This window comes from Harpegnathos saltator, unplaced genomic scaffold (genome assembly GCF_003227715.2).
Source record: "Harpegnathos saltator strain DR-91 unplaced genomic scaffold, Hsal_v8.6 scaffold694, whole genome shotgun sequence".
NCBI lineage: Eukaryota > Metazoa > Arthropoda > Insecta > Hymenoptera > Formicidae > Harpegnathos > Harpegnathos saltator.
In genome coordinates, this window is record NW_020230531.1 from 439,217 (window position 1) to 453,344 (window position 14,128).

The 14,128-nt window shown below is 43.6% G+C and overlaps 1 protein-coding gene across 3 annotated transcripts in view; it reads right to left on the reverse strand.

Moving 5' to 3' along the window:
* nAChRalpha4 (nicotinic acetylcholine receptor alpha4) overlaps positions 1-14,128 on the reverse strand; it is a 139,316-nt gene that overhangs the window by 66,153 nt on the left and 59,035 nt on the right. For 2 of the 3 annotated variants that reach the window (XM_011153707.3, XM_025305383.1), the window contains exon 3: positions 13,762-13,871. In XM_011153707.3, coding sequence (XP_011152009.1) covers positions 13,762-13,871 — 110 coding nt within the window. Of the gene's footprint in view, positions 1-13,761; positions 13,883-14,128 lie in introns of all 3 variants that reach the window. The other variant, XM_025305384.1, reaches the window with a different exon arrangement.

Sequence of the window (14,128 nt, forward strand, 5' to 3'; positions counted from 1 at the left end):
GACTCTGAAAAGTTTTCGAGCGAGAGGAGGATTATCAATGAGCGGTAACGAAGCAAGGCACGAACAAAGCGATCGTCAACTGAAAATCCCACAAATCACGTCGTCGATTATTTCCTTCGGTTCCAGCTACTGTTCCCTCGGGTGCCATAAATTTCCGCCAGACGCTCGCTCGCTCGCGCGCGACCAGCCGCGCTGATATAAAATTTGTCAAGGAAGATCTCTTCTCTCTCTCTCTCTCTCTCTCTCTCTCTCTCTCTCTCTCTCTCTCTCTGCTACCCTCTCTTCGAAACTTCTATTCTACCAAAGTCGCGCAAGGACTTCCGAAAGTGCACGTGACGGAAAGATGGTCTCGTGAAACTTCCGGGAGAGTTTCGGGTGACGCGTGAAATCGACAACGTTCTCTCTTTCATGCTGAAGGAAATCCCGTTTAACTTGTATCAAAACGAACCGTTTCAGCGAACGCGCACCTCGACGAACGATATCGCGGCCCTCGCTATTATACATGGATGTAACTGAATATACATGGTAGAATATGTTTCGTTTCTTAAATGTTCGTACTTTTGCGATGCGATATATTTTGGGAAGATGGATAAGATCACTTATCATGGATTTTACTTCTGCATCGGTGCTACGCATACAACCTTCTTAAAATGCAGGCACTTTATACCTGCTATCGGTGTGCATTCCTTTCTCCGCGATACTTTCTTCTGAATTTTATTTTCTAAGGCAATAGTGCACGTGGCTCCCTTTTCCTCTTCCCCTCTTCCCCTCTTATCCCCTCTTCTGATGTTCCGCGAGATTTTCTTGTATGCACACGTCTGAATGAAAAATTTATTATCGAGCGCATATAACGTGGCTCGGGATTGAAAAATGTGTCAAACAGACACCAAACAGAGAAAAATTTCATACATTGATGCGATGCGTCGATATAAATGAACATAAAGGTAAACATAAATAATTTTGCGTTAGCATTTCGTTTTCTACATCATATCTAGATCATTAGTGTGTAAATAAGGCACAAGTTGTCTTAATCACGTTTGATCAAATATTTGGCAGCTTTGCAAAAATACAAAGAGAATTTTCACGAGCTTGCGGATAAATTTTACCAATACGAGAAGGAAAATAAAATCCTTCCGTTTCTCTCTCTCTCTCTCTCTCTCTCTCTCTCTCTCTCCCTCTCCAGTTATATACACGAAACAATCTAGGACGCATCGTCAGATTTGGAAGAGACGAGGAGAGATATTTGTCGCGGCTGAAAGTAATGTCTCGTCCGCTACAAAGCGTACTCGCTCGAAAGGGTGGTCGGTGTTTCGAGCCCCGGGATATCGACCATCTCTCTGGCAAGACTACCCTCGTCGTATTCTTTACGACTAGTCTCTCTCTCTCTCCACAGGGTGTTCCTCCATTCTATGCGTTCGCCACGAGTAAGTCCGTCAGTGGTGGTCCGCGGTCAAGTTGAGCGTGTTCTCGGAGGCCTGCGGGGACTTCATGAATCTAAATTCAACTGTGTTCAGGGAGTGTGTAGGTAGGTAGCTAGGTAGCTAGGCAGCTAGGTAGCTAGATAGGTAGGTACGTACGCGGAGTCGGCGAGTTTTATATGTATATAAAAGTTGGCCGCGCGACTTCTGACCGCTGAAAGACACGCTCGTATTTATGTTCGTCCGATTTTGCTCCGACATATCACGCTTTTACAAGGCGATTCTCTACGCGACATATACCGATTAGAGACATGGATTTTTAGACAGCAAAAGTCTTCGGTATTGTCGAATTCACGGTCGAAAGGAAATACAGCGACTCTCAAGCGAGTGCATTTTCGCAATCTGCTTTTGTATTCGTGGAATGGACAGGTCTGTCTGGCACTCGCTTTAATTAAACACGACGAGTAAATTACGAAGATATATTATCGCGTTCGTTTCAAATTCCGGGATATTTCTATTTGTCGTTGTGTATTGGTCTGCATATTGGTACGTCGTAATCATCGCGATTAAAAATATTATAATAACGCACTAGATAATACTGAGGCATGAAGCGCCGTCGCGTCGCATCTCGTCGCAGCGATATCAACAGCGTTATATTCAGCGTGTGTATATTCATACGTAGCGATAATACTAAAATTTTACAGTTATATGCTGTTTTCTCTCACGCCACGGCAATCACCGTCGCGCGGCGGAATTAGCGAATTCGCGCGGCCGCGCCTTTCGATTTGTCATCGCGGAGGTACAATGCGACATTCACGATGCTTGCCCGGCTATAAATCGATTGTTAATCCTGCGTTCTCTCATTAGGCCGCAGCGCGGCACGGGGAAGGAAAGGAGATACGAGGGCGGAGATACGTTATGTATGATTCTCGCGGTAGCGGGAAATAATAACGTAGGTCAATTATACAACGCGCCGGTATTATTTCGAAGTTCTGACGCGAATCCGTGCCATACCGGCAATTGAAAATCCATTGATCCCCTTCATTACGCTCCCGACACGTTCGTCGAGTGGTCGATAATTGCATCGTGTAGCGCGGCAGCCTCTATGAGGCATTATTGCTACGGAGCAATATTGGTTTCCATTACCAGTATACATCCCGTTTATAGTGTAATCTATGGTGAAAATACCCTGTGCGCACGTCGCTTCACGGTACTTCGGGCTACAGAAAGGATGCGATCGCGCACGACGCGGCGGCGCGGGCGCTTCGCCATCGCCACGATACAGCCGCACCAGCGATTTCCATCGTATAATTGACGTCGGCGCTTAACAACGCGCTGTAGAATGGAGGCCGGCTTCGTTTCTTCCGACTTCTTAAATAAATCGAGATCCAATTTCTCCGCGCGAGCTTCGACAAACATCGACGATGTACGGCGCTTGCCCCGTCGTATGCAAATAAATGTAAATCCTAATTTAATTACACGTTCGTCGAAGTGATACAACCGGTAAAAGCGGAACGAAATTACACTTTCTCCACGCGGTAGTCCTCTTATTCCGACTCGCAAAAATGCGAGAACGACGTAGATGTTCGGTACGGCTTAATGCAACGAAACAAGATCATCCCGTTTAAAGTACGGCGAAGCCATTTGCATTGTAATTAAAAGAATATGCGCGCGAAACACGACGTAACGGGTAACGGCGTAGGGAATTCATATATACGCTTAAAAAATAGCCGAATTAAACCTCGTGGTAAAGCTCGGGAAAATATTCGAATCTTTTTGCAAATATTGGTTACATTCGATATATTTTTAAATAAAACAGCGCGCACACGGAAACATTCCGTTCGGAGTGACCGAACATTATCGAAATATCAATAATATTGCCAATCCTATGGCTGCGTGAAAATATCATGTGATATGCAAGAATGACGATTTTTTCGTTTCAACAATCACCGATATGGTTAAGAGAAAAAAATTGATATGAAATTGTTTTTATTGAATCGCATTTTTTTAAGGCAATTCTGCCATATTCCTATTTGAGTCTTCAAATCTACGCGAAATGTCTTGATGTCTCGCTTCGAATGTTAACTTAATCGAAATCGGATCAAGAGTCACAGGTCAGCATAAATGGTTAATTACCATTTAGTTCCGTTTAGTTAGTCACCATTTAGATGGAAAATCGGGGGCTCGATGAATTCTTCATTATTTCCGAATCAAGCGGCTTATTTCTAAAATTACGCAGGCACGCAAAAGCGTGGATAAACGAGAATTTGTACATTTGCGATAATTACGTATGTCATATCATTGGAAATGGCACAAAGTATTTAATCATTCGTGATATTATTATGACGAACACAAATAGGAATCATCTCTCCTGCCTGTCCAGCTGCCGCGGTGCGTGAAATGTTTCTATAGTAAACTTTGGATTAAATGCAGTGGACGATTATTCTCTCTAAACTAAGATGCCTCATCATCGTGCGGCGCAATTATCCCAATTGAGCATTCGACACGCCTCGCGGGTGGATACATTTTACAGAAATAAGAGGGGGGGAGAGAGAGAGAGAGAGAGAGAGAGAGAGAGAGAGAAAGAAGAGAAGACATATATATGTATGAGCGTACAAAAAATATTTCCTCAGCAAGCTAATAAAGCAAGTCGAAAATGGTGTTATTGGGATAAATGACTCATTCGGTTAACTTAATATCATGTTGACTGACGATAGGATTAATCCCCAGAGTAACGTGCATTCCTATCGATCACTTAAGAACTTAACAGGTTAATTTAAGATTGCCATTGTCGTCAGCACGACTTAGGCGGTAATCCCAAAGCTTATTGTAACACTACTAAAATTTCCTTTCTCTCTCTCTCTCTCTCTCTCTCTCTCTCTCTCTCTCTCTCTCTTTCTCTTACCAAGACTGACATTACTACGACACTTGATTCAATATTAAATTCGTTATCACGGCAATCTCTCGATTAAAATTTCTCGAATAAAGGAATTACTGTTACTACGACTATTCCGACAAGACTTGATGCGACTAAAAGAAGAGAGAAGGAGGGAGGGCAATCGAAACTATGAGGAATCGCGAGCGAATCGTCATCGAAATGTTCATCCCGATGATGCGCACAACAAGAAGTTCCGACGATGTAATGTCACGTTATTAGTCAAAGTGCATCGAATATCATCGACCTGATTCGCGAGCGCGTACGCGAGCAGCGAGGCTGACGACCGCGAAGGTCGCGCGGCTTAATTAAAACGTCGTCTGTCAACCCTCTCAGTGGAGTCACCCTTTGGCTACTCTCTCAAAGTTGGCACAGCTGTATATTCGGCTGAGATATGCGCGTCGCCCGTCCTCGGTCGTCCCAGTTTCGAAAATCGAGACTGAAAGTACGCAGGCCAATGATTTGGCGCTTATTGGATAAGTAATAACGGTAAAACGCCCCGTTAATTAATTCGCTGAATGTATGTTACAAAGTTCGCGACCACGAAGATTTTGCAAAGGGAGGAACCCTTAGATTTTCGTGGACGCACGCATAGTAGCACCGACTCGTGTAAGAGTTTTCGTGAAACTTGGACGATAAATTCTGCGACGGGTGTCAAGCCGATTTTTCAACGACTTGGCGCTACTACGCTCGTTTAATCCAGTCGTGTCTGGATGTATTTTGCGTTTCGGATTGCTTGAAGTTGCTCGAATTAACGACGACAGATTAAGTTAATGTTCAGCATTCGGAAGAATTTTCACAAAAGATCTGTGACTTTCCTCGAGGAAGCCGGCAAATTCTCGAAATAAAACGAAGCAGGAGGGAACGAAAAAAGAAGCGCCGAAGCCGGAGGCTCTTAATTAAGCGTTGTTTCTGCTCTTCGTCTCATCCTTGTTCTTCCTTTTCAACCTTTTCTCTGTTTGCCGACCAATCGGCAAGTGCACGGAACAAAGGGGTGGCAGGAAAAACAAGGGAGAAACAAAGCAGACGTGGAAATGTGCGCAAAGCTTCGCTGGGAGATCCCTTGCTGATTTATCCTTCGAAAACTCCTCGCTATTTCGAAATAGTATTTTCTCCTGAAATTGTCAAAATGTATCTCCAGGATATGATCGATCAACGTTTTAACGGGCGTCGCGTCGTTGCGTAATTATATAGCGGCTACCCGAGAGACCCGACGAGGTAGAGACTCGACATTTTCAAACAAGCCGACGCGTAAAAGCTAACAGAAAAAATTTTTCCAATGAAAATAGTGTGTACTTAATAAGAGGAGATCGGTCGAGCTAAAAAAAATATGAAATTGCCGGAGATAGGGAGGAAATATAAACAAAGAGGCGAGCCGTAAATATTATTCTCTGTTAACAACGTCGCGTTTTCTTCGCACCTGTTTTTACCTGCTGCGTGAAACGAAGGAGGGAGAGGGAGAGAGAGAGAGAGAGAGAGAGAGAGAGAGAGAGAGAGAGAGAGAGAGAGAGAGAGAGAGAGAGAGAAGCGGGAAATTTTTATTGTCATATCAAATAAATGTAAAGCGCGAACCGCCTATCGCGTTGCCGTAATCCTATGGGTCCCCGTCGCTTCCTTAATCCTTTTACTTTCAAACTCTCGAGAACCCGCTCGAGCGAACTACAGCCCCTGACTTTGCATCTCACCAAGTTTGCGCGTCCAAACTTCCCGCAATATCCTTATCGAGAGAAACCGGGGAGAGAATTCCTTAGTGCCGTTCATTAATTACAAATTTCCTCCGAATGACTCGACGATATTTCGAACGCGCAATCAACGATCGACATTTGCACTCGACTCGAGTCGAAATTTTGCTTCTGCGCATCAGCCCTGCGTCAAATTTGCGTCAAACTCTGTGAATTCCGTCAAGTATCAACAGAAAATCTCCTAGCGTCTCTTTGTCGGAAGTTACTCGTCGGGGGTTGGACTCGATATAAACGAAATCGGCGCGAATTGAAGAGAATGAAACGCGCGCGAGTGATTTCGTGTTAAGAGTTAAATCGAGGACGACACAAACACAAGCCAGGGACGGTGTTAGAGGGCTTTTTGAAACTTGACACACTCTGTGTAAACGGCGTCGAGCAATCCGCGGAGCGGTGCTTACGTATGCAGTTGAGGATGCGTGGGCGTGTTATCTCGCATTTCGTACTACGTGCGCCTGGCAGCGCAGGCACGTACCGTCAATCCCGTGTTCCACCCTGCCACGCTGCTCCTCCTCGGCAGGACGTTCGCGAAGCTGAAGCGACCCCTTTTCACACATATCTCTGGACGTAATAACGCTGTCCTGGACCCAGCTGACCTCCATGATCGCGCTGACAATGGCGGCCGCGCGCGATTCGTGTCGCCCTAATTCATGTCTCCGTCGAGACCACCCCGGCGGATTCGCGACTGCTAAATAGCTGTTGTGGCTTTGCGATATCCGAACGTAATAAATTGAACGAGCCTCGAGCTTGTAGCGAGTGACAATCGTGAAACTTAAAGTTGTTAAAGTTGTCGCTCGCACAACAACGAGTAGTAGGTATTCACTAATTCGACCAATTGTTATTCTTATCGTTGAGTTGAATTTATTTATTTGCAGTAGTTACCGGAGAAAATGTCCCGATCCCGTTTGCGTTAGCGTCGAGTAACGAGCAATGAACAAACGAGTCAGAAGATGATGATGTTTATCCTTCGACAGGACGTACTTGAGGATAACCATCGAATGTAACGGTGCTACGTCTCGTGTTAAGCATATTAATCGTTGTTTATCGGCACCTTATTGCATCTCGTCATTCGATCATGATCGATGATGGCGACATAATAAATCCGCAACTTCGAATAGAGTTTGTGAGGCGACTTGACGCGCTGCGTTGGCCGAGTGTGAAAACGAGCGAAAGAGAGATCGTGCAGTCGCGAAACAATTATAAATCAAGATTTCCGTGCTCGTGTCGGATGGATATTGATTGGATATTCAATGAGCGAGATATTCCGCGCTGATTGAAAGTTAAAAGGTCGCGAAGGGAAGAGTGCCCGGCGTGATAAATTCGACGCTCTCGCGACGTCTCATTGGCAAACTTTGAGATTACACCGAGACGATTCCGGAGAAAAACTCTTTGCACATTTCCTCTCGATTGTTCCATTGGCTGGGTTCAGCCACGTTTGTTTATCCGTACGCGAATAAGTGCCGAAGCAAACGAAATGCACAGGATCGAATCGACATCCGCCGATGCAGTCGCGTAAATCGATATTTCATTTGGTTATAGCGAATAACGAAGCGTCGCGATACGGCAGACGACGACACGGCGAAAAGCTAAAAAAAAAATTCCGCATTCTACGCGATTTCAACTTTTTTCAATTAACTCTTCGACTAACCCGACCGAAATCTGTCTCTCGCGAAGCACACGCGCATATTGCGGGAATGTGTGTGTGTGTGTCGATCGCAAAATAATGCACTATTTTTATCGCTTTCTTCGAAACGATGTCCCCCGCGATGTAATCGTAAACTTTTATTAACGCTATCGAATGACGTTCCATACCCGACGCCGGAGACGCGAAAATTCCGTTCGTAACTCTTCGCGTTAGAATCGAGTAAACAATCGCTAGCTATATCGATTTTATGGCTCGCTCTTTATGTGCGAGACTCATCGCAACGTGCCGTCTTGATGACCGAATTCCGAAATTGAACGTTATGAACGTGCATAGAGCTCGCGAGCTATTGATTTTCTCAAGAAGTATAAAGAAAATCAGATATCGAAATGTAAAATAAAAGGACAACAGACCGAAAGTGTGTTGCATTTCTCTATTTCCTCTGTTTCTTTCTCTCGTGATATTGTACGTGTTATTTAATTTCACCGTCACTTATATTGCGATGAAAAAAAAGAGATATTTTTATATTTTTCATTCGGACGAACATATTCTCCGACGCATAAACTTGTGAAGAGATACGATCGCAGCAGCGATGTTCTCACGAAGATTCGCGGTATCACATTTCGTCGCCTTTGTTGGCGGAGTTTACGATACGCCAATAGAGAATATTTGGACGTGGTGAATAGGAACCTTTAAAGCCGGCAGCTCACAACGAATGCAAATATGTGCGAAACTCGACTTTATTTCGCGACGACGACGGGTCGAACGCAGGCAGCGCGCGCCTTTTACGAGGCGCTGGGTCCCGCGAAAATCAAATAACGAATAAATTAAATTAACTTTTCAATAAATCCTGCCGCGCACCGTTACAAACGCTTAAGTATGTGATAAAAAGTTCATCAGGCTGACCGAGCCTTGATTTTCGCGGGTTAGTGTCTGTATCTGTCGCCTGCGGCAATATCAAGGACTCGGAGCAAAATGCGCGGGAGAGAGAAACAGGGAGAGAGCTGTCCTTTCTCTCGTCCGAACTATAATATATTTCATCTAATCGACGAGAAAATACGAGAAAATTACTTTTACTCATTCTCTCTTGTAGGTATCTCATAAATGTTCCCGTAACTGACATCTTTATTGTGCAGAATTTTACAGTGCCGTTGCACCGTACTATACGTGCTATAAAAGCCTTCTTCCGCGAAAAATAATTTTCCGCCCGCGCGACGCTTACGACGGTCACTTTTACAACGAGTCATCAATTTAGCGCACAGCTGCCTCCGTGTTTCAATTTTCGAAAACTTTTCTCGCCGTGTGAGCGTGGACAGAAGAGATAGCGCGCGCGAACCGCGCACAGCGCTTAGCAACGCGCGAAAATTTCAATCCCTCTAGCCAGAATATACATATATACGTTCCCAACGCGCACTGATACACCTTATCCAGATCACTCGTAAACCATCGCTGTGCCTAGAGAATCCACGTAGAAACGCGCGTCCGCCTCGAAAGAATGCGTTTCTTCCTCTCTCTCTCTCTCTCTCTCTCTCTCTCTCTCTCTCTCTCTCTCTCGTCCATTTTTTAAACCGATATCAATCCGGAACTCGCTTTCTGACGGTGCCTCCGAAATATAAATCGCGACCGTTGAGTCGACTCGGTGCTCGTTACTAACGCGAGAGAGAGCGGTTCATGGTTGGCGGAATGTTCTTTTTCGGTTTTTCCTTTTTTTAGAGATAGCAAGACACACAACTCACGAGTTGAGTTGTGCACTGAGAAAAACGACCATTCGGAAGGACAAAAGTAGTAGCGGTTGTTTTCGTTCGAGCAAGTATCGATTTCACCGAGGAAATTACGTGTTAAGAAAGCGACGAACTCTGTCGCTTATATAACTCGCTAAACTAATGATGTAATTAAAACATCAACGAGATATTTACTGAATTATTGATGTAATCCCAAATATCGTTTGTGCACATGTTTCATTCGCGTGATTTTTTTGTACTACGTAAATAATCCCAGAGAATTGATAAATCATAATTCTACGTTAAATTATTAAATCGTGTGCACTGAGGACGCAAATTGTCTGAAGTATTTTTACCTCCTCGTCGCACGAGAGAGGTGAAACTGAAAGAAATCTAAAGTGTGATGACACGAAAGAATAACCAGCAAGAGTTCCAATGGAACTCGAGTCAACGCGAAATTAGCACACTATTAGCAGTCGCGCAATTCGAAGAAAAATCTAAGGAAGAGAAACGTTCTTCCGTTGTTTTTGGCGATCGAAGAATTATTTTATTCGTGCTATAACTGCCGGACGACAAAAGATTCCGTCTTCCGAGTTATTAACGAGTTTAAATGAAGGAGTCGAATCGTTATCCGCAACTTGGCTACTATTGCTCTCCAAACAGACATCTCCTTTACCCCCCTCTCCCCCCCCCTCGTCCACGGTGTGTTGACGTAGAATTTTTTATAAATAACTATATCGAAAACGGATACGTGCGCGTTTCTACGTCTACGATATCCGGGATATTTTGTCACATGCGAGCAGATTATGCGCAGACAATGTCTACTACGTTCCACTTCATATCCAAGTACTTAGTATTCTATATGTGTATATATACGCATATACGGTATGCAGATTCGATATTGGTGATGCATTCGTCTCTCGAACGCAGAAAAGCGCGGGCTTTTATACGAATTATTAATACTAGAAAATCGACGCAAAGTGCTGAGTGAGGACGATTTGATTGATGGCGTGCCTTCACGTTATCCGGGAGAGAAATTTTATTTACTTTGCACTCTTCTCCGTGAGATAATAGCATGCGAAAGTACGAAATCGGATATGTATGGCATTAAAAAAAACGGAGAGATATTCGCTACTGATTGGATATGGATTTAACGTGGAAAGTTCGCAACGTGTGTTCACGCGCTCGCCTTCTCTCTCTCTCTCTCTCTCTCTCTCTCTCTCTCGTTAAATCGTTTATCGTCATCAAAAAGGTTGCTGGGTAATCAAAGTTTCAATTGGAATTAGAGTGCGCTCCGCAACTAACGACGTCTCGTTTGATCGAAATTAGAGCCTGCGGATTCTCGATTTTTATCTGACGAAATGAGATTTCTGCTACACGAATGTGATTATCAAACTAATAAATGTACATTCGGCTGCTCGAGTTTCAACAGAGGAAAAGATTCACTAGCTAAAATAACCACGAGTATCGTTATAGTTTCTTTTATGTAAATTAAATTAAAGAGCAATTGGAGAGAATTAAAAATTCCTGAGATTGTGAGTCTTCTCAACTCTGTTCTGAATTTTGCGAGATTTTGTCGCGTACTCGAATCGTATCGCCATCATACGAAGCGTTACGAAGCAAGTGATAACGCATGATGTTGCTAAATTCACGAGCTTCCATTGAGATGAGGTAACAAATGTAATAGACGCGCACACGCTTGCGCGCGATAAATTTATTCATCGACAGAATTAGCTGAATGTGTTAATTCACGAATCACACACAGTCTGCACGCAATTTCATCGTCGTTTTAATGAAGGAGCGACACAATCAGAGGGTGCTTATATTCATGTGCATTTTGTCGCTCCATCGTATCTCAAATACGGATACGTACAGTCATAAATATTTAAACGATGAGGAGAAATCAAAGTAGTTGCTTTCCTCCGCGATTTCCCGCGGTCGTAATGCCCCGCTTCATTCGCGGAGGCTCATTCGCGCGGGAACGTTTCGCCGCAGCGCCCATGTTTCATGCGATATGAATAATAATCTATGGGATAACTACATCACGCGCTCGCATCGCGCCTCCCACAAGCGCGAACCAACCAGTCGAATTTGTAATTGAATCGTGCAATTTCTCGGCGTTTCACTTGATCATCTTAATCGTGAGAGGCATTCGAAAAACCATAAACCACTTTTCATAATTATTTGTAAAGAGCTCATTCGATAAAATCAGGTGTCAGGTGTAAAGAAGGAAGCTATGATGATGATAATGATGATAATGAAATATTACCATATTACCGTTGGCAACTTTCAGAAAGATACTGTAAATCAAAATTATACAGAGAGAGAGAGATTATTTTAGAGTTTTATATTTCGGATAAACTTTAGACTTTTCGTACGCGTGCGTCGTTCGAATGCCAACATTTATGCGTGAAACATTCGCCTCCTCATCTTGGGGAAAAAAAAACGACTCGATGGTGTTAATCGCGAAATGGCTTTTTCAATTACAAATTCTCTGACGGAACGGCGCAAGAATAACGAGGTTGCGAGGTTGGCTCCCGCTCGTTGGGCAACGAGCGCGACAAAAGTTACGCAAATATGTGTAGACAATGAGAAGGAGAGGGTTGTTGAGGACCGAGGATGTAATTACAAGCGAGGGTGCTTTGCGGCTCCGAGCCTTCGCGGTGGGACCTACGCGATCCTACGGGCCGAACGTTCTACTCGTAAAAGCGCCGCAGAAATGTCTCAATTATCATTCGTACACGATAAAAACCGTGTCTCGAGGGACGATGTGGCACGCTGTAAATGGCTGTAAATGGCTGTAAATGGATGTTATCGCGCCTACTAGCAGAACATTCGGTGCGTGTCTGATTCAACGCGGATCACTCGCTGCTAAGGATCGGCGAAGGATCGAGGAAGCACGTGAAAGTCGAGATCTCCGAGATATAGGACATTTTTCAATGTCAGATTACAGTTATGTCATTACGTATTTTTGCACATTTTTCATGTTTGCCGTGCCCGTGAAGATATTTGTAATGCTGACATCGTTGTAATATTTTACGCGTACGGTTCGTGCAGTGTTCGTACAACTAATGTGACAACACACATGTATGTTTTGCAATTTTTACTGTATATATTTCGATAAATCGTTGTTGAGGTCAGCGCATGCCTGTAGATTGACGATAAATTTTTAGGCAAATATCGAGCATCGAAATAATATATGTGATTTTCCTTCAACCATTACTTTCTCTTGCCGCGCGTGAAAAAAATTAAAAATTAACTTGCGTCATGTATACGGAATATTTTCTGCACATTTTTACCTCAACGTAATGATAAAAGATGTATGGAATAGCGTGACATATTCTCGTCCGCGTACTACTGACACTGAGAGGACAAAACAGAGGCAAAACGAGAGGCAAAAAAGCGCTCTCGCGAAATCGGCCTTCCGATTGATATTTATCTCACGATGATCCTTCTCTCGATTCCTAAGATTCACGAGCTTCCCTGAAATTGCCGGTCAAACTTTGCTTCACATTTTTCCGTAACTTTTGAGAACGATGCGCCGCGGTGCGAGATGCAACGCCCGCATCGAACGTACCGTCCTACTTAGAAATGCAATATGCACGACGATGGTAGCTCTGTCGTCGAGGTCGAGTGGACACTCGTTTCTCGTTCGGCTTCATTATTCATCGTAAACAGTTGTATACCGCGGCATGCACACGGCTCGTAATGCATCGTGTTAATGCGAACAATTAGATTGATTTAGAGTTTCAATTAGAAGCGAAATTACATCAGGATTCAATTCGCGGAAATAAAAGAAGAAATAAAATAGAAGCGCGCGGAAAATGATGAAACGTGCAATCAGTCGATACAGACGCGTGCGTTATCTGATGAACCGTAAGCTCGAGTATAGATGTAAAAAAAAGAAGGAAAGCAAACAGATCCAAATTTATAAAGTCGACACTGAGAATAATAAATAATAAATATCGCAAATGTCATAAATTGAAACGTACGGTATACGGTATACGGAGCTTGATTTAAATCATCACATTTACGTCACAATTTGAAGGGATGTGCCGACCGCAAAAATTGCGTCGCAAAAGGCGACGTAAATTTTTTGTAATAAAAGAGTTGTAATAAAAGAGCGCGCGGCGTGTTAAACGTGTATCCGCTCGATTCCGTTTGTTGTATTTCTCTCTCTCTCTCGGTATCATGCTATACCGCTACAATATGTATAGATATGTATATACATATATATGTGTCTCCAGATCAACGTGGATCCATAATAATAAAAATCAGAAACAAGACGCAGTGTCGATGGACTTACTTGTTGTAGAGCACTATGTCGGGCCGCCATATGTGATCGGAGGGCACGTGCAACATGTGAACACCTCCGTATTCCTTCGGCTCCCAGCGCAGTTTGTAGTCGTACCATGACTTGAAACAGCCAATACAACAAATATAAACATATTATTGATACGCTTCTGCGTGTTATTGAATCGATTTATTGATTAACTCGCCGCAGAATTTCCTTTTCTATTTTTATTCCAATTTACCCAACTTTGTACTTTGTACGAAATATTTTACAATTGACCTCCCCCGATCTGATATCAGACCTCACCGTTATTAATAACTTCTTCTAATAACGGCTGTTTCTCGACTAACGACCGGCCCCCATCGGTTCTTTTCGCCGA